At 38.2% G+C, this 20,161-nt stretch overlaps 1 protein-coding gene across 1 annotated transcript in view; it reads left to right on the top strand.

Annotated features, from left to right (window-relative positions):
- Positions 1-20,161, top strand: part of LOC6031070 (division abnormally delayed protein) — a 152,582-nt gene that overhangs the window by 115,693 nt on the left and 16,728 nt on the right. The window contains 4 exon segments of the mRNA XM_038266462.1: positions 3,523-3,666; positions 12,632-12,718; positions 12,721-13,168; positions 13,250-13,436. Of these exon segments, the coding sequence (XP_038122390.1) occupies positions 3,523-3,666; positions 12,632-12,718; positions 12,721-13,168; positions 13,250-13,436 (866 nt within the window).

The raw sequence follows: 20,161 nt of genomic DNA on the forward strand, positions 1-20,161 counted from the left end.
CATCATACCACACCGTGCATGCACCGTAGCACCCAAAGGGTTGAACCCACGCCGCCAGGATGCACCTCCAGAACTGGGCCATTCCCGGCCTGGCAGACTTCATCCCCGAACGATTCCACTTTCCCGTGGTGGCAGACACACCGCACTAGTCTATATGCTAAATGGCTGCATTAATTTCACCACACCTCACTCAAAAAGAGATAGAGAGGGAAGGTTGATTGCATTCATTGGCCCGTTCAGGCCCGAGCCACCACCGCAGACGCTTTTCATTGGCATCTGCTGTGGTGCTGATGGAGATGAAGTCTGAAGTGCAGCAGCCAGCATTCGGAAGTACGGAAGCTAAGCCGGAGGCTTACCGCAGCAGCAGCTCCCCCAAAGCACTTAAATTATTTCCACCCCCACCGCATTCATTCATTCATTCATTCTTACGCTGCAATCTTGAAATCTGTGGGAAAAAAGTCTCGCACATACACACACACACCTCTCAGAATCGCAGCGGGGAGAAAAAAATATGATGAATGGGTGAATGGGGCTGAAGTATCTACCCATTGAAAGTTCCGGTGAAAGCGCCTAAAGAGGGGGCAATTGAAAAAAGTTGCCATTCTTGGTGCTATTTTCGGGCAGAAAGGAAAAGAGTCCTTTGCGAGGCGGGAAATGAAGAAGTGTTTCAACTGGTTACCACATTGCGTCCAACGTGGGGTTGGAACTTTTACTTTTTATTGGAATTAAGGCTATCGTGCTATCGATATTTCACGCAAGAAAGAATAATTTTCAAAAAAAAAACAAATCGTTCTCTGTCTACTCAGCTTTAAATGTCTCGATAGAATTTAGAAAATATTTTATAAATTTATTTTATAGATTACCTTTACAAAAACTAAATTCAGTACAGTAGGGCCACACTTGCCTTTTGGATTTCATAAGCCAACTCTAAAAAATAACAAATATTCATACGAAGTTCAGAAGCAACTTGGATCATTTTGCGTTCTATGACAAATTTATTTGAAATAAAATTCTTTAAAATATTTCTACAATTTTCTCATGTGCTGAAATAATTTGAACACTATTTTCCTCTCTGTTTTTTTTTCGCCGACTTAAGTGATTCGTGGTAAAACACGATGGAAACAATCTGTTGTGAATTCTCAAAAAACTTCAATGAGAAAGAAAGCAAACTTAGTTTCTGTCGAATTTCTTTTCGTTAACCTTATTTGATAAATAACCTTCCTTCGCTGTTTGTCATTATTTTTAAGTTTTTGGCCTTTCCAGATAAATTTTCTCTATGTTTGATATCAAAAACATGATCAGATTTAAAGTTGATTTGGATGGAAACATGAATGTTTTAAGCACATTGACCTATTATTGCTTAGAACTTTTCAGCAAAAAAGTACACTTTAGAGCAATTCCAGCTCAAATCAGGAATACTTAGGAATCAGGTACTTTTGAACCCGACCCTCTCCGATTTCAATGAAACATTTTATTTTATTTTTTTAACTGAAAAAAAAAATTAGGGTAATGACACGATTTTTGTTCAAAATTTTTGAGCAAATAGCTTAAGATGTTACACAAAAACTCACAGAAAATTCAGAATGGTATGTCTTTTCTAAAAATATACAAAATCATTTACTAAAACTGTTTTTTTGTAAAGTGGCAACTTCAAAATTAAAAAAAAAACAGGTAGTGGAAATCGATTCTTTAGACATTTTTGCATAAAAGTCTCTGTATTGAACTTTGTCCATAATACAATCCTTGTGAAGACACAGCGTACTTAAAAATAAAAATGTTGAACAGAAAAATTGCAATTTTTTGTGGTTTATTGCCTTTTCTATATGACAGACTTGATTTTCTAAAAAGTTCTAAAAAATAATTGCCGGAATAAATATTTTTGAAAATTGTAATTTTTGATTGAAACAAATAATTTTGTCGACCATATCAAAAGAAAATTGCAAGCACATTTTTATAGAAAAGACGGTTAATTTTACAAAAACTTCATTTTTGACACTGTGATGTATAGAAACCTCCTCATTTTGCGTGTTTTCTTTTCCCCTCTGCCGTTGGTCCTATCATAAATGTCTAAAAAAATAATAACAAACTTTTGTGAAAAAAAATCAAAGGAAGTCAAGCTTGGTCATAACTTCTACAGGTAAACACATTCACCTTATCATCAAAAATCAGTTTTCGGTAATTATAACTTGAAAACGATTCACGATATCGAAATTTATGCAAAGTACTATAAGATTGCAAATTTGGGTTTGAATAAAAAAAACCATCTTAAACATTTTTAAAAATTAGATTTTTCTAAATTAGTTATTTTTCGTGATTCAATGTTTTCTGTGAAACGTCCATTTTGAATGATATTAATAAAAGCTTATTAGTGTGAAACCATTTTTTTCTGAAAGGTTTTAAGCAATACCTACAATTTTGCCGAAGACATCAAATCGATCAGAAAATTATTTCTTAGAATTGGTCGCACAGCTTAGGATTCCGAAAACTGGTTTTAGTTTGCTTGAATTGTTTTGTAGATGGTTTTGGAAATCTGCGCATTATTTCTACTTTGAGGATGAAATTGACATTCTGTTCAAGATAATTTACGATCCAAAATGACCCGTCGCGAATATTATGCCACCAAATGAAAACACTTCAAAATAGCCATCAAAAAAGATTGATTGTTCGATAGAATGACCTTCCCAATTACGGGGGACGAACATTGCCGGTCTTCCGCTTGAAAAGAAGTCCAAACCGCGGCTATTTATCATCATCCCCCGACCCACGTCTCCCCTAAAGTGCTTCTTGATCCGCAATATCTCTGCTATCGACAGCGCCCCCTAATACGCACTCGAGATGCTGTGAAATGAAGCGAACAACTTTTATCCTCAGCTATCTTTCTAATAAACTGCTTGCGAAAAAGTAGAACGGTTGGTTGGCATCAACGCCGCCATAAGCCGCTGGGATGAATCTTAAGCAAACTTTATCCGTCAAGTGCCCAACATTTTCGAGTGGAGCCGTTCGGAAAAAAGGAAAGTTGAAGATTAGCACGTCATCTGACACGGGAGTTATCTTCATCAGGAGGAGATAAAAATAATCCTTCGAACTGGAACTTTGGCCAACAAAATCATACAGCTCGGTGGAGTTATAACTTGGTTTTGTGTTGTTCTGTGCTTGTTTGGGAATGAAATAAAATATGAATTCATTATGGCGCACTTGTAATTAAAATCTCACACTCCAATTATCTCTCGCTCATCAGTGGGATTACACTTTACGCTAAAAATACAACCAACAATGCTCCGAAATCTGTGTGAAAAGCAGGCAACTGTCGGAGGAGGGGGGAATCGTCCCGAGCACTAATGAGCTTTCATGCTTCCTTAGTCCCGCTTTTGTCACAATTATCCTTGTCCCTTCGAGTCAGACTAACTGAGGGAGGCGCTCCGTTTGTCATCAAATGGTGTCTCAAAACCGTCTCGGGATTAGTGATGAATTAATTTTGCAATCTTATTAATTTCAATTTTCTCCTTTTTCTTCTTCTTTCAGGCAACGTTTGTGGCGGTCCCTGCTGTGATAATCAGGTGGAGAGCCAGCTGGAGGTGAAAGCCACCAAGAACTTTGAACGACTAGTCAAACACCACACGCGCAGCCAACGGGGGCACTGGGAGCAGACGGCCAACCTGTACCGGGGTGAGTATCGAATCTCGACTGAGTAAAGCTGAATATACTCCTCCGATAAGCTAGTAGAATTAATCCAGCGAGTTTCAAATGAAAAAAGCTTCCCGAGCGAGTGCATTATTCCTCTAACATTAAGCCCGGGCTCCACCTTCGCCGACACTCGGTGCTATGTACTATGCAAATTTTGAACTTTTCCTAGCAATTTTATTGCATATTGCTTCTTGGAATTCCCGGCACAACACGGGGCACAAAATCACCGTGCCACCATCACACTACTGCACGGGCAGTCGTTGTCGTTGTCGTCGTCTGCAGGGACTACATTTTGCTCTAAAGTTCGTTAGTTTCGTTGGCAAGTTTCGTCCCTTGCTGACTTTGAGCTTATTGGAGGGGGTGGTGTGCTATTCTTGGATCGTGTTACATTTTGGAAATTATTTCTTCGATTTTGATTTCACTAAATATGTAAGGTATCAGAAATTTGATCAGGGAGCCCAAATCTATCATACCTTGACAAAACTGAAGCGTTTTCTGACATCAACTTCAAAATTATCAAGTTATGTTATGATTTAATAAAGTTTTGAAAATCATTTAATATACAATAAAACACTTTACCCTACCCCACTCGAGAACGTTTCACCCCTCCCAATCGAGCAGCAGCGGCGGGAAAACAGTAAAAGTGCATTCGCAATTTAATTATGCATGCGGTGAAAAATGCATACACTTCCGAGTTCCGAGATGGCAACAAGAAACGATCAAACATCCCCGGCCGACACATTCGCGTATATGAACAAAAAAAAAGCTGACTGCGCGAATAATACCATTTTTTTCGGGGGGTACATTTTGAATAATAAAATATAATTCAGTCGCATTAGTCGAATGTATGCAGTCCTGCAATCGCGGCTGCAGCACCATATAATGTGCACTCTGCAAATCCCAGATGATGATGGTAATTGAGTATCGACTGCGACGCTGAAAACCGAAAATCGTGAGCCAAGAATTAGGAATCGGGAGCTGAGCGCAGTTCGGTGGTGATTAAACACGATTATGATACTGGTTATGACTGTGAAGAGCGTAATCTCTTTGACTCTTTAGCAAAAGCGAGCGTAGCAAACATAACAGGATTAAGATTTATAGCACACAACTTCAAAGGCTAAATTGACCTAATTGGGACTTGAGCTACCTTAACTTTGAGTTATGAGTCTTGGCACGCGATCGAGCTGGTCTCTGTCGTCCAGCAACGCCAAAAAGGATAAGGTTTATCAAACTACAAAATACAGCATATTCTGCCAACAATGCATAATTCATGGCTTTAATCATACCTGGCCCTGCAGACTGTTTTAATTCTTCGTAAAGATACATTCACACGGTCCTGTCGTCCGGGGTAATTTCCCCGCAAATGGGTTCACAGCCAGCAGCGCTACCTGACGGGCTTAAATGAACGAATTAATCCATAATTACCGAGTGCTTATACCATCATCGATCCTATGCAAATAACGACCTACTAGTGTTTTTCTTTCATTTGCCCTCTCTCCATCATCCACTTCACTGCCAAGACCGGTCTCCGTCTGGCTGACCAACTGTCGTCGTGCTCCACAGACATACAGACACTACCCAGAAGTCCCCCACCCTTGTTCCATGCATGTCCAACACGGCGTGCATAAATGTCATGCATAATTATCACATTAATTGAACTATAATTGCGAAGCATTAATCACCGTTCGCTGATGCGCCCCGCGCGTGTGTGAACTTGAAGAGCCCATCTCCGGGGGGGAATATTAGTAAATTACCCTACTTGTGCATGTGTGGCGACGAACCGCCCCCTCCGGCAAGGCTAATGATTTGCACGTATAGCGGTACAATTTACCCCACTTGGCCCCGCCAAGCAGGTAGACGGTATTCATTACCTGCCACTAATGATTGCACTTTCAAACTGGAAATAAATTATATCTAAAACCAACACACCACCACCGTCAGCCACCAAATAATTGATCACATTAATCAGCGAGTGTGTGTGTGTGTTCTTGTTTGCTTGGGTGGAGCAGCAGCATCCCATAACCTCCACCGACAAATGCCGGCTATCTCTCCGGGCGGACCTCATACGGGCTATTCGGAGCTGTTTGCCACCAGTGTGACACCTCAAAGACCGCGTGCATTATTAGTTGACAATTTTGTGGTTGTCTGTGGTAAGGGATGAAAGTGGTGTAGTTTACAGTTAAGACTACAAAACTTTTGAACAAATCGATTTAGTTAAATTGCAGCAAAACTTCAAATAATAATAACTGAAATTTATAATCGAACAATTCGAAAAAAAACGAAATGACATAAAAAAAAAAACATTTGAGCGATTTACAAAATTTTCAAAAAAATACGATTTTCAGTATGTATTTGTTTCAAAAAATCAATAATATTACTGAAAATTTTGACTTTACCCTGTCCTTGTTCTTTGAATATAATTTTTTTCGATTGAAAACAAATACCAGTTAGCGAGATATCATCTGTTAAATAAAATAATTTCTTTTTGAAAGAAGGATTTCAGTGTAGGGAAATCTACCCTTTCTCAGCCTATTTCTTTGATCATGAATAACAGCTTTCATAAAATGTTTAGTACTGTTCCAAAGTAATGAATAGCTAAAACAAAAATGCGCAAGCAATTCTCCATTATTGATGTATCGTATAAATGTTGCCTTAATAGCGGAAAACTGTAAAAGTCATTAGCATTGATCGAACGGCTTAGACTGATTAAAATGGGTAAATTTCCCCTATATCAGCAAAAAATTGTACAATAGGATGTAACAAAATGGTCGAATTGTTCGGCGTTGCAGAGCATGATCCCCTAGGTGAATTTGAAGTTTAACCCTTTCGAGCATGAATTTTGAAAAAAATATTTTTTGAGTTATTTAGGGGAAGGTGGGGCAAGACGACCATATGGGGCAAGAGGTACGGCCGTAATTTTTACAATTTTGATTATTTCCAGTATAAGGAATTGTTGCTAGCAATGCAATTAGCTGATTCTACTACCACATAACCGCCAAAACGACGTAAACGCCACGGGGCATAAGATTTAATGAAGTTTTTCAAAACCTTTGTTTTCTAATAATATTTGGAAAGTACAAAATAAGGCTTAGCGTTCGTTTTAAGGCACATTTTATCAAAATGCTATTTTTCCTAGATCAGTAGTGTCCCTACAAATGACATGCACCTATTACAAAGTATGATTTTACTTTTGGTTATTTTTGTTGAGAGCTTTTAAAAAATCTAGTTCAGGTGGGGCAAGTGTACCATATGGATTTTTAGTATGGAAAAAATTACGAATTGCTGCAACAACATATTTTATTGGGAAATAAATACATGAAAGTACTTAAAAACTGATAAACAATTGTTAAAAAAATGTCTATACAAAATATAGTGATATTATGAAAATTTACTATTTATCATCTAAGTAATATTTCTCTTCGTAAAAACAATAAAATTTTTAGCAAAACATTATTATTTAATCTAAAAATGGAAGAAACCTTTCAAATACATTCAAATCTAATGTATCTAAGTGATAACAGTTCAATTGTTAGCAAATTAACATGTTTTTCTTGCATTGTTCCTCTTGCCCCAACGGGTTGTTCGTCTTGCCCCACTAGTTGAGTAGAACGTACGGAAAATCAAAATTTTTAAAATCAATTTTTTACATAAAAAAACAGGATTTTTTAAAAACTTGCTCAGACAAAGTCTTAGTTAAGACCTAGAATAAGATGTTTATGATAAAATCCGACAGATTTTTGTACTTTTTAATGGGTTATAACGAGCATTTCCTTAGCTTGTTACACTTGCTCCACTTTCCCCTATGGGAAAATGATAGCTGAATTAGCTGATTCTACTACCACATAACCGCCAAAACGCCATACGAAAATTATAGGCTACTTTTGAGAATTTTCATTTTTGGGTCATATATGACCCATCAGGTTAAATGTGAAATGGTTTAAATCTATGGATTCGCCATATTGAAAAGTTATTACGGAATTGAAATAGTAAATCGCCAACATGTGTCATAATTCAATATTTGACCTGATTGAAGCAATTCTCTACGAAATCGGTATTTTTTGTAAAATTTTAATTTTGGTATTTTTTAATCCAGCTGATACTTTTTTGGTGCCTTCGGTATGCCCAAAGAAGCCATTTTGCATCATTAGTTTGTCCATATAGTTTTCATACAAATTGGCAGTTGCCCATACACAAATTGAATTTTTGATCTTTCTTTGGCAGAGTTGTAAGTATGGATAAGGACTACACTAAAAAAATGATACCGGGTAAAATTTTTGGTGTTTTTAATGTCACTTTTATCACTAAAACTTGATTTGCAAAAAAAACACTATTTTTTTCTAAGATGTTTAAAGAGGCATCAAATTCCAAATCATTGGGCACCGAAGGCTCCAAAAGTATCAGCCGGAATAAAAAATGCAAAAAAAACGAATCACCGAAATCTCAGACAATTGCTCATTGGGATATCTGTCAAATGTTTCTGGTTCGATTCCCGTAATCGAAATTTTTTGTTTTGTCGTCTCGAGCTGTAATCTCTGTATCCGTAAATGGTATCACTATTCTCTCGACTCGATGCCATTTTTCTCTCGGACTAGCGATTTTGAGTGTAAACAACTAACCAAAGATTGGGAACGATTGGTTTAGTCCTCACTTTGCGCAAAGCAATTCAATTTTATTTAGGAATTTGTATGGGAAACCCCATTTTTTTGGATTTATAATATATTTCTAGAATCGAACCGAACCGAACTCATATTCGGTTGCTCAAGAATGTGCTCTACAATTTCCCGGAGAAGGTATGTTGCTAGCTCGCCCCTAAAAAAAGATACAGCATATCAAAACTGGTATAAGACGTGATTTCAGAGCAAAACAAAACACATTTTAGACCAGTTTCGAGGATGCTGTATCATTTTTAGGGGCAAGCTAGCAAGAATGTACTAGTTGTAGAGCACATTCTTGAGCAACCGAATACAAGTGAAAGGGCTGTACCACTTAATACTAAACAGAACCAGACTTCCAAGAACAGTTGAATAAAAATAGAGTCATTATTTCATTAGTGCAGTATTTACTTCGAGCAATTGTCAGATAAATACGATAATTACGATACTGCACCTTCTTTGCCTAGGATTCGATGACAAGATTACCCGCCATTACAACCTCGTTCAACCAACAAGCTTCCAAGGATTAACCCCGGTTCTTCGTTCGAACCAGGTTAAAAACTGCACAATTACCACCAATTAGAAGAAGCCCGTTCAGCAGAACTTGGCAATCGTTTAAGACGGCCAACAAGTGCTTCCATGAAGCAAATCAGCAACGGTAATTTTCCCCCGAACCAAACTCGATGGTCCCTCTTGAGGTGGGGCTAAACTTCCAGTGTGTACAGTATATCTCGCTGGCGCATCGACTGTTGACACACGGCCCGTCGTGTCGTCGACCAAGTGCTTCCTCGAAGAGCTAGGTGCTTCCGTTGAATCAGGTGTGTGTGGTTGCTCTGGTTCAACAAACATCCAAGTTGCAAAATTCTTTGTAAATATCAGCTGTGTCTGCGCAACGACGATGGACGGAACACTTTAATCCGCAATCGTCGTCGTTGAGTCGAGCAGTGAGGGAGAGAAAAAAAAACAGCTATAATAATAATTCCATATTTGCACTGCTGGATCAATAGACCGCGCTCGCGTATCGTTTAGAGATCTGGTCGGGGGGCAAACAAACATCAGAGGGAACACACGCCCTCCCCCGCAACACAAGAACAACCGCAAACACCCACGACTGGGTTATTGGCGGTGGCGGCGGCATCAGTGCAGAATTATGCGCCGGGTTAAACTAACCGCAAATCAGAGTTTATAGTGCCTCATCGCTGTATGATCCTCAACGACTCGTCGACGCAATATATGATGCGATGTGCTGTGAACGGGAACGGATGGCCGTTGAAATTGATCCCATAATGTGAGGGGCTACAAAAATCATGGCTTACAGACTCGGGTTAAGCAGGCAAACGATGTGGTTTTAGGTGGATTGAGGTTAGTTCCATGTGGAGTGGCGAAAATCGATTTCCAGCTCGTCATAATCTTTGGTGCACATATTCTACAGATTTAGCATGGATTCATTCACCAGATTGAAAGATGATCCAGGTATTAGCGGTGAACGATGATGTTGTACGTTATTAGATCTGCTCGGATGGACACATCCAAACTTTTGTGGCTTCAGATCGTGCCAGATAGAAATTTGAAACAAGCAACAAAAAAGGCCATCCCAATAAGCCGATATGGGAACTTTGAACCCCTGGGCATGCCGATAAACCCCATAAAGGATTATTAAATTGTTTGCCAAACACCCCCGCCCCAGGACCTCCTGACCAAGGCAAAAAAAAAAACCCGGATGACACTGACAAACGACAGAACTTTCCGACTCGCGGACATGACGATGGTCAAAGAGAAACTTTTATTTGATCCGGTAATGGAAAAGTTTCGCACACTGTGTGTACACAGGCCGAGACAAACAACGGCAACAACATCGTCGTCAAGCCAAAAGGCTCCACAAAGGATCGTGCACCCAACTACACTAAAAACTGGCGAGCTCTATATATAAAGACATACTTTTGTGTAACTTTGCAACTTTGTAATTTGAAATATCCCGCGCGCGTTGATCGAAAAGTCGACCCTTTTGAAGTCGTTTGATAGCGCAAGCCTTCAGGACGACGTGCAAACGGCCAATCCGGACCAGGACCGGCTCGTCGAGGACACAGGGGCGGGGACAAATTGAGAAAATTACTGGTCACGAGACAAGGTGAATTGCATGTTAAATACCTATTACCAACGATGCCGTTATTGCGTACGTGAGGGTGCTTGAAGAATGTGCTGGCCACACTGTTCAAGTGGAAGGGGGAAAGTCGATGGAGATTTACTAGAATGCAATATTGCTACGGGTTCGATAAGATGGAGCCTTTGTGTGGGGCCACGTGTCCTGTAGGAACAGTGGGACAATGTATTTTAACTTGATTCTAAAATTAATTTCTTCACAAAAAAAAAATCAAAATTACAACACAACAATAAAAGACAAGAAAAGACAAAAAAAAAGACAAAAAAGACAAAAAAGACGAAAAAAGACGAAAAAAGACAAAAAAGAAAAAAAAAAGAATAAAAAGACAAAAAAGACAAAAAAGACAAAAAAGACAAAAAAGACAAAAAAGACAAAAAAGACAAAAAAGACAAAAAAGACAAAAAAGACAAAAAAGACAAAAAGACAAAAAGACAAAAAGACAAAAAGACAAAAAGACAAAAAGACAAAAAGACAAAAAGACAAAAAGACAAAAAGACAAAAAGACAAAAAGACAAAAAGACAAAAAGACAAAAAGACAAAAAGACAAAAAGACAAAAAGACAAAAAGACAAAAAGACAAAAAGACAAAAAGACAAAAAGACAAAAAGACAAAAAGACAAAAAGACAAAAAGACAAAAAGACAAAAAGACAAAAAGACAAAAAGACAAAAAGACAAAAAGACAAAAAGACAAAAAAGACATAAAAGACAAAAAAGACAAAAAAGACAAAAAAGACAAAAAAGACAAAAAAAAGACAAAAAAGACAAAAAAGACAAAAAAAGACAAAAAAAGACAAAAAAAGACATAAAAGACAAAAAAAGACAAAAAAGACAAAAAAAAAACAAAAAAGACAAAAAAGACAAAAAAAGACATAAAAGACAAAAAAGTTAGTTGAACCATTTTGAGTATTGACTACCCACGATCCACCAGTTTTATCCCACAAGGACCTACAAACCCCATTGTCACCAAGCCTCTCTCCCCAGGACCCCACGACAGATATTCACACCGGAACAAAAACTTTGGTCGGAAACAAGACACGTGGTCGGAATAAACAATGCACACGCTGCTGCAGCTGGACCAACTGGCCAGCAATAACAGCGCTCGTGACCCCGAGGGTTTAGTCGTGAACAACGGGTCGGGACATGTAGTTCGGTTCACCAAAGTGCAGTGAGGGTAAAATTTGCTGCGTCCGCTGACAGACAGTCCTGCTGGCCGGAACCTCCGCCCACCCACAGGAATGTGTGACAAAAGTCGAAGGAAGTGGGTTTTCCAGGCGGACAAAGCAATTTTATTCTCGTGCGTGAAACAGACAGCGCGTGCCTGCGATGTGAACGTGGTCGGAATGATCGAATTTGGGTGGAGGAATTGATGGCTGTTTGAACCTCTGACAGGAGCGGTCTTGTTTGCTAATGAGTTATCAAAATTATCGGTTTATTAAGATGCTGATGGACAATTTGAAGACTTTTCCTTGGGCATTTACCAAAACTAATATCAAACTTGACCAGATGACGTCATCTCGAAAGAATGTTTGGATGACTCGTCCAATCGCCCAGAACGACGTAATCGTAAAGCATACTCATTGGTTTTTCGACGTTCTTCCTTAGCCAGAAGAAAAATGTTCAGTTTTCCTGTTCTGTCCCACCGCATCTGCTCCATACCTCTGGACCTCAAAATCAAGCAGTGTACGTTAAATTTAAATGCGCGAGACTCTCGCTAGCTTTGCCGTGGAAGATGTGCTTTTCGAAAGATGAATTTGAGATTTATTCTTCGGGGTTTGCTTTTGACTCGTTGATTCTGGGCGAGCGAGGCTCCCGGACAAACACTCACTCTCTCTCTCCGCTTCCCCCCCAGGGCAGTTAGTGGTGCATAACCAGCCGTGCCCAGATATTGAATTACTTGTTAAGCTTATTACACAAAAGCATTCACGTCCGAGAGTTCTTTCTTTCCAACGTGTGCGTTTGGTTGGAGCTGCTGGCTTGCTTGGATGCTTACCTTTCGACTCAATGGAATGCGCGATTTCGCTGCGTGAGAACTTTCGTTGCCCATACATTTATGAGTGAGACGTTATCTGGCCGACCGAATCTCTTGGATTAATCCGTGTCTTCTTCCCTCTCTTCCTCTCCCCCCATCCCTCAGATTACCTGCTGCAGCTTTCGCGCCAGTCCGAGAACAAAACGCTGAATCTGTTCTCGACGGTGTATCGCAAGATGTCACCGCTGTCCCGGAACCGATCCTGGAACTGTACGAAACGATCCGGAACCACCTGACGGCGGCGTCCTTCACCGACGATCTCGGTCTAGTCACGGACAAGTTCTTCCGGAATCTGTTCCCCGTGGCGTACCACCACGCGGTAGTCCACGCCGACAAGGACGTCGACTTCCACAGCGACTACAAGAACTGTCTGATCCACACGTACGACGAGCTGAAACCGTTCGGCGAGATCCCCCAGCAGCTGTCGAGTTCGCTGGTGGCCAGTGTGAGCGCGGCCAGCGTGCTGCTGCGGGTACTCCGGGAAGGTGCCGAAGTGCTCAACAAACTGGACGAACTCGGCACCGAGAACCTGCAGGGATCCTGCAAATCCGCCCTGCTCAAGATGAGCTACTGTGCCAGTTGCAAGCGACACAACCATAACCACGCGAAACCGTGCGCCGGACTGTGCAAGAATGTGATGAGGTAAGCCCCCCCCCCCTCCTCCCCCCAGCAACAACCGCAATGAATTCAGGACTAAATTATCAACCCCCTCAAATTCCACAGGGGCTGCCTGATGCAGTACGTCGGCATCCTGAACCAGGACTGGTTCACGTTCACGGACGCCATCGTGCCGCTGATAAATGCGGTCCGGTCGAACGATGGAATAGAGGCCGAAATCAAGGGCTTGGACGGAAAGCTGTCCAGCGCCATCATGCACGCGATGGAGAACGGGCCCCAGCTGGAGGTTAAGGTAAGTGTGTGGGGGCAAGGTCTTATTTGAGTTTCCTCAAATATTTTTTTGTATCTTCATCACATCAGATAGGTATGAAACGTAGACGGATTAATTTAAAATATTTCAATTAAAGAAAATTCCCTTTTTGGGTTATTTTGAGCACCGGTGCCTTAAATGGGTAATTGTTGACTAGTTGTTTGTCACAAAATTTTACCTAAGAATCTCACACTTGACAATGAACCGACACATTTTACGCCACCTTTTGGTGGAATTTTGATGTTTTTGCTCTTTCCCATAATTTTTATCGATTTTTCCCATACAGATCAATAACGACCCTTAAACCTTAAACCGATTAGGTTCATAATTATGAACTATAATTGGCATAGTTACTTATGTTTATCGAAAGAATCGTGCCAGATTTTCAAAAAAAAAAATATCTTTGTCACCCTAATGTTGATCATTACGGTGATTTCGTTTTATTTTTATTTGGATTTGGTGTCTTCGTCGAAATTGTAGGCATTGATTAAGACCTAAAAAATAGTACAAGAATACAATTTACGATTTTTTACATAAACTCAAATTTGTTTTGAAAAACCCATATTTTTATATGTTTCACGAGACAAGGACCATTCATAAACCATTCCATTACATAAACATTTTGATATTGTGCACCGGTTTTGATATATTGCCATTCAAAGTGAGATTTTAACTAAAAATTTGCAGTTTTACGATTTTCCATGGCATCTCCCATCTCTAAACATATTTTTTTCGAATGTTCTGGAAAATTTTGCAAATTTCGTCTAAGAAACATTGAAGATTAGATCTGTGGTTGATGAGGGTTAGTGGATATAGAGTTCGTGCATAATCCAGGAAAATAATTAATGCACGGAAAAAAATCTTGCCATAACTTTTTTACACAAAACAAAAACCCAATATCCATATTATTTCAATATTTGGTATGTTTTAGTGGACAATAACCGCAACTTTTGAGGCATAGAGAATCGATAATTGTGGGAATGTGTCTGAGGGTAAGCAATTTGCACGTCAAAAAATATATGAAAAAAAGATAAATAAGATTAAACAAATCTTTTATTAAATGGTTTATTGAAAAAATATTTCGGCGATTTGATTTAAAATTTATAAAAAATAGTTGGATTGTAGAAGGTAAATATTTCATTACAATAATAAACTTTCGTTCGAAACGAGTCCATCCCTTATAAAAAAATGCATATCAAATTTGCCCCACCCATAAGACATTATGTTATGATTTTACGAAAAAGTGGATTTTGTACGATTTGCTGGAATATAGTACTTAATTTTATCGTTTTTTTTTATAGTTTACGTGATTTCGAAATATATTTACTTTCCCTTCTTTGAAAACTTTTCCCTGTTTTAGCAAAAAAAAAGTGCTGTTTTACAGATTGCAAGAAAACTTTTCTGAAAATGTAATCCCAAGTGTGTTATTTTTTACAATTCTTAACTGATTATTTATTTATATTTATTTATTTTTCATAAGGTAGCAGAAAACTTATTTGAATTCAACTATCATTTATATTGTTTGAGTTTAAATGGAAAATTTAATTATTTTTCTTCAAAAAAAGAAATCTGCTAGGGTGGTTCGAAAAATTGCAATTTTCAGCATTTTTCGCAAAAACCACTTTTAAAAATAATCATATCTCCGCGTCATTTCATCCGCTTTTAGCTGTCTTAGATGCAGAAGAAAGGTAGTAAGAAGTTTTAAAATTTTAGCTTAACATTTGAAAAAGTTGTATGAAAACATAAAATGGCGTTTTGACCGTGTCTGGATTAATAGTTAGGACCCGGTGCCTGCGATTCCCGTTACAGTTTATATGGAATTCCAATAAGAATGTAACAGAAAAATCAGGCATCGGGTCCAGGCTGTTAAAGAGCCTATGTCTGAAAATATTTTTATTGGATTCCTCAAAAGTTTTCACAAAAGATTAAAAAAAAATGGCGATGTTGAAGTGTACGTTTCCGAGATATGATTTTTTAAAAATAAAAACTGAGTTTTTCAACGCGCCAAAAACAGGAAAATGACGAAAACGAGAAAAAAAAAACAACTTTTTCCACTAAAACTGCGGTAACCTTAAAATTTCAGTGATGTATAAAGTATCAAAAGTTTTCGCGATTGAAAGAATTTTTTTTTCGGTTTAGGCTCTTTTCAAATGGAATTGCTGTATAACTAAAAGCAAAACTGTTCAACAATATGTTTTAGTATTTTGGTCCGTATTAGATAACATGTCAATAAATTACTTAGACTCTGCTTTGGACAATTCAATTATCTTTTTCCATAAACGAGAATAAAACTTCCATGAAATTTAAAAAAATAAACATTGTCCAAGAAAAAACTAGCGCAACCCCACCCCGTCCAAGCACAATTAAGCAACCACTCTGCCTGCGTTCAGCTTGTTACCGTCGCAAACATGATTCGCTAGAACAATAACCGCACAAATTGAGTGCATTGTCCAAAGTGATTGCAAATTACGCATGTGACAGGACGAAACCAAAACTGAAACAGAACTAAAAAAAAACACCAACATCAAACTCAATTCAGCCAACATCAGCAGATTTCGAATCGTTCGCTGGCCAGGCTGCGCGCGATATTCATCAGCACAATTTGAACTGTTCGAATTTGCGGTGACGTTCGTTCGCTCGCACACACATTTTCACAAACATTATTATAATAGCAACTCTCTGGCGGATTTTTTTCGTCCAGTGCAAAATTATTTTTCCGCTGCGTCATCTCAAAATCGCGCGGAGCCCAATGACAGCGCGGCCGGCGGCGGCGTGTATGAGCTGAATTTTTGCGCTGGATAAGCAGAATCGACTTGACACGCCGGCCGATGGCCGATTTGGCGGTCGGTGGCATTAAAATGTGTTCTGACGATGGTCGATGAAGTCGCACTTTTTGGCGAACTTTTCCGTTGTGTTGTCTATTGCTGGGTGGGGTCGTGTGAGGTGGTGGGACACTTTTTGATGATTATAGTCGTTGAAGTTGAGTTTCCCAATTATTCACACTCTGGTTAACAGGGAGGGGGCTGTTTGGAAGAGATGCCATCAACACTTGACCAATTGTCATCACGCGATAATTTCGATGTGTCGAACTAATAGTCGTTTATCCGCAGAACACGCAATCACAGCTCTGCTTAGCCCTCCCCGTCAGAAACACGATAATTGAAGACTAATCTGCGAGGAACGTCGAAAAACACAACCATAAAATATCAATTAACAGGCTGTTAAAAAACGTTTAATTTTAAAATATATATTTTTTCGAAGGACAATTAGTCACGCAACACTGTTAAAAACGCCTCGAATTGTGTCTCGCCAGTTGTTTTCTCAAATTTGTGCTCACCTCTGCTTTGTTTTGCCCCCTTAATCGCCTTGTCGAGGAGGCGACAGTGACTGGGATGTTTTTCCTGCGCCATCCCACTTAAGATTAACGATCAAACAACCACCAGCACCAATAGTGCCACAACCTTGACCGGTAGACAAAGGACTCTTCGAGTACACCGAGAAACGTAATTTGAATAATTAGAGTAGGTACTGCTTTTTTCAAAACCCAAACTTCTCAGCTAAGAAAATCGAGCCACTTCCCGGCGGGGAAGAATTTCCAAGGTTTCCAAGACATGACCTTGCATTTTCGATCCATCTCTTCCTACAAGGGGGTGTTTTCGTGTCTATTTTTCTGCCTTTTTGTTTGAAGTAAGCAGATATGGCTTATATTACCTTTCAGAGCGAAGCCAGCGCGAGAGAGGTGTCTATGCGGGTAGGATACATCTCAATGCTTTCAAATCGCTATGATTACATCAAGAGGAGAGCCCACGGGGAAGAATTTGCTTTATCATTATTTTTAAATTCCCATCAACCGAGGCCCCTCTCTGTCCGGGGCCAAGCCCAACAAGGCCCCGGTGCTAAAAGGTGCCAGAGAGATCCAATCTTAAAAAAAAAAAATAGAAAAAACTAGGAACTTAGATGAAACCACGCAAATCTGACAGTGCGCGCGGTGCAGATTGGTGCCGGCTGATAAGGAGTCTCCTCTATCCCCGTGTCCAATGGCGCGTCCCAGCGAATGCGAAAGGTGCTCCGTTTTTCTCACTTTAAGAGCTCTAAATACTTCCCATTGAGAACAAAGTACCAGTCAACAACGAGCTTAAGGAAGAAAAAGAAGAAAAAATGTGAATGAATTAACTCTCACACACACACACACACACACACGCAAAGAAGGACGAGGAAGGCAGGGGGAAGACTGGCTGTGTGTACGAACAATGAATCAATTTCCATTCCATTAGCGCGCTAATAACATTATCGAGCAAGATCAATTAGACGCAAAAGCTAGGCATTACACAAAGTTTACATTATTTTAAGTTCACTTGCTTCCCACAAAGGAAGAGCGTCGTTGGCGTATCCGCAGAGTTCGACCGAAAAAAAGGTGATTTGCCCAATCGTTTTATGTGTTCAAACAATTTCCATGTATCTTTGGGTAATTTGTTTGAAACATAAAAGTTTTCTAGTAAAGACGAAAGTGTATCATTAATGAATTTTCTTTTAATTCTAAATACTTATTTGAGTTTTTTCTCGAACGTGATTCATAAACTCTAAAAACAAGTTTTATGTGAAAATTAAGCTCAGTTCAAATTTTTGTCGATTTATAAGCAAATATGCTTCAATTTCCAATATGTCATATGAAATGTAACAATGTAAGCCTTACTTCTCACCTAACTTAGCTCTCCTGAAATGTATTTTTTTTAATCCAAAACATTAAAACATTATAAGAATGTTTTTTTAAGCTCAATGAGACCCCCCCCCCCACTGGACTATTTGCAACGGCCTTACTTTTTGTCCCTTAAAATGTATTTCGAAAAAAACACTATTTTTATCATAATATTTTTTTAATGTAGCCAATTGTTGAAAAATGCATTGTTGAAAAAATGTTTAAATGTTTGACCATGTTATAATTTTTTATTTTTTTTTCAAAAATATGGATTAAAAAAACGCTCGAACAAAATGTTGATACTGCGCATCATTTTAGAGTAACGTAATCAGGGTGACATTGGGTCTGGGGATGAAATTGGGTCATACAAATTTCAGCTTTTTGTATGACCCAATCTCACCCTCAGACCCAATGTCACCCCTGATGACGGTAATAGTCATTTTAGGTAACTTTTTTGAAAAAAAGTGCCCATGTTTGCCAATTTTTGATTTTTTTTTAAATTAGTTGATTAATTAGACTCGTTGTTATTTTTTGTTACTCATTTATCTCTTGTTTTTGATCACCGATAATACTTTTACTACTTTTCAATGTTGAAAAAATATTTTTTGGCACTTTCTCTCTTTTCTCTTTTTAATCAAAAATATTTCGCAATTACATAAGGGCATTGCGAATTTTACTTCAAGTGTCTGTACCTCTTCTCCCTTCAACATTTTCTCATACAATAAGGCCATTGCAAATATATATATTTTTTTTTTTTGAAAATTATGCCCCCTCCAAAATCAGCCTGAAAAACAGTGAACAAAACATATGTTTTCAAAAAATGTCAAAGCTTCAATGAAAAACAAAACTTTTAAAAACGCGTAGATAAACATTTTTTGCATTATTGAACAAGTTTAAGAATGTTTAGAATTTTAATAAAACTTTACTGTACAGTATCGCAAAATGTTTTTTTTTTTTTAATTATATTTAGAATGCTTTTTATGCTTTTTTAAAAAAATATGATTGGTACTAAATGCAAAAGTTAAGAGATAAACATATTTTCATATAGATTTCCATTAAGCAAATTTGTGATGCTAGCATTACCGTAATGATGTATAAAGCATTTTGTGATACTTTTTGTTTCGAAACTTCGATAATCAGGCTTGAAATTTTAAATATTGTACAGAAATTGAACTGAAATTATGAAGCTGATTTAAGTTTTCTCGATTAAATTTTCAAAAGGTCCTATCTGCATAGGAAACCCATGAGGGATAGGTTGTTTTGAAAATTTAATCTAGTTTTGACAAATTATGTTTATGCAAAAAAAAACTTGTTAAAACTTTTTTAAAACACACAATATTGCTTCTCGATTTCTAGTACAATTACACAGAAAAAATAAGTTGAATTTTGGAATGTTGAAAATTTGGTAGGTTGAATATTACTTCTTTTTTTGAGTAATATTACATAAAAATGTGTAAAAATGTGAACCTGATGAATATTCATCAAAACTGATGAAAATTCATCATTTTCTGGGGTAAAAATAATCATTTTATTTTTTTGCCACAAAATCTGTCACCATTTCCAGATGAATATTACCATAATTTTTTTTCTGTGTAGTAGGGAAAAGGCGACATAAAACTTGAAAAATGTATGCAATGGTTTAAATTAGGAAAACTAACTGACTCAAAACTGTATCTTTACCTTATGTCACAGAGGTTTGCTCAGGTCTAGAAATGTTATATGATATTTCATCAAATCATATTATTAGACCACCTCTAGACGGGAAATAAGTCATTTGATCTGATCGTCTTGCAATCACCAAAAAAAGCAAATCATTTTTGCGCGACCTTGTCGCACTAATTCGCCATTAACCTGCGATGATCTCTCTTCAACGCAATTACCAAATTGCTTCATCAGCACACTCAATTTTCATTTACTAATTGCGTGCAGCTTGAAGTATTCTTCCAATAATGTTGCCACCAGAGTCAGAGTCCAAAAAAACAAGAAAACATTCTATTTCCGCGCCACCATT

This window comes from Culex quinquefasciatus, chromosome 3 (assembly GCF_015732765.1).
Source record: "Culex quinquefasciatus strain JHB chromosome 3, VPISU_Cqui_1.0_pri_paternal, whole genome shotgun sequence".
In the NCBI taxonomy this organism is placed as follows: Eukaryota; Metazoa; Arthropoda; class Insecta; order Diptera; family Culicidae; genus Culex; species Culex quinquefasciatus.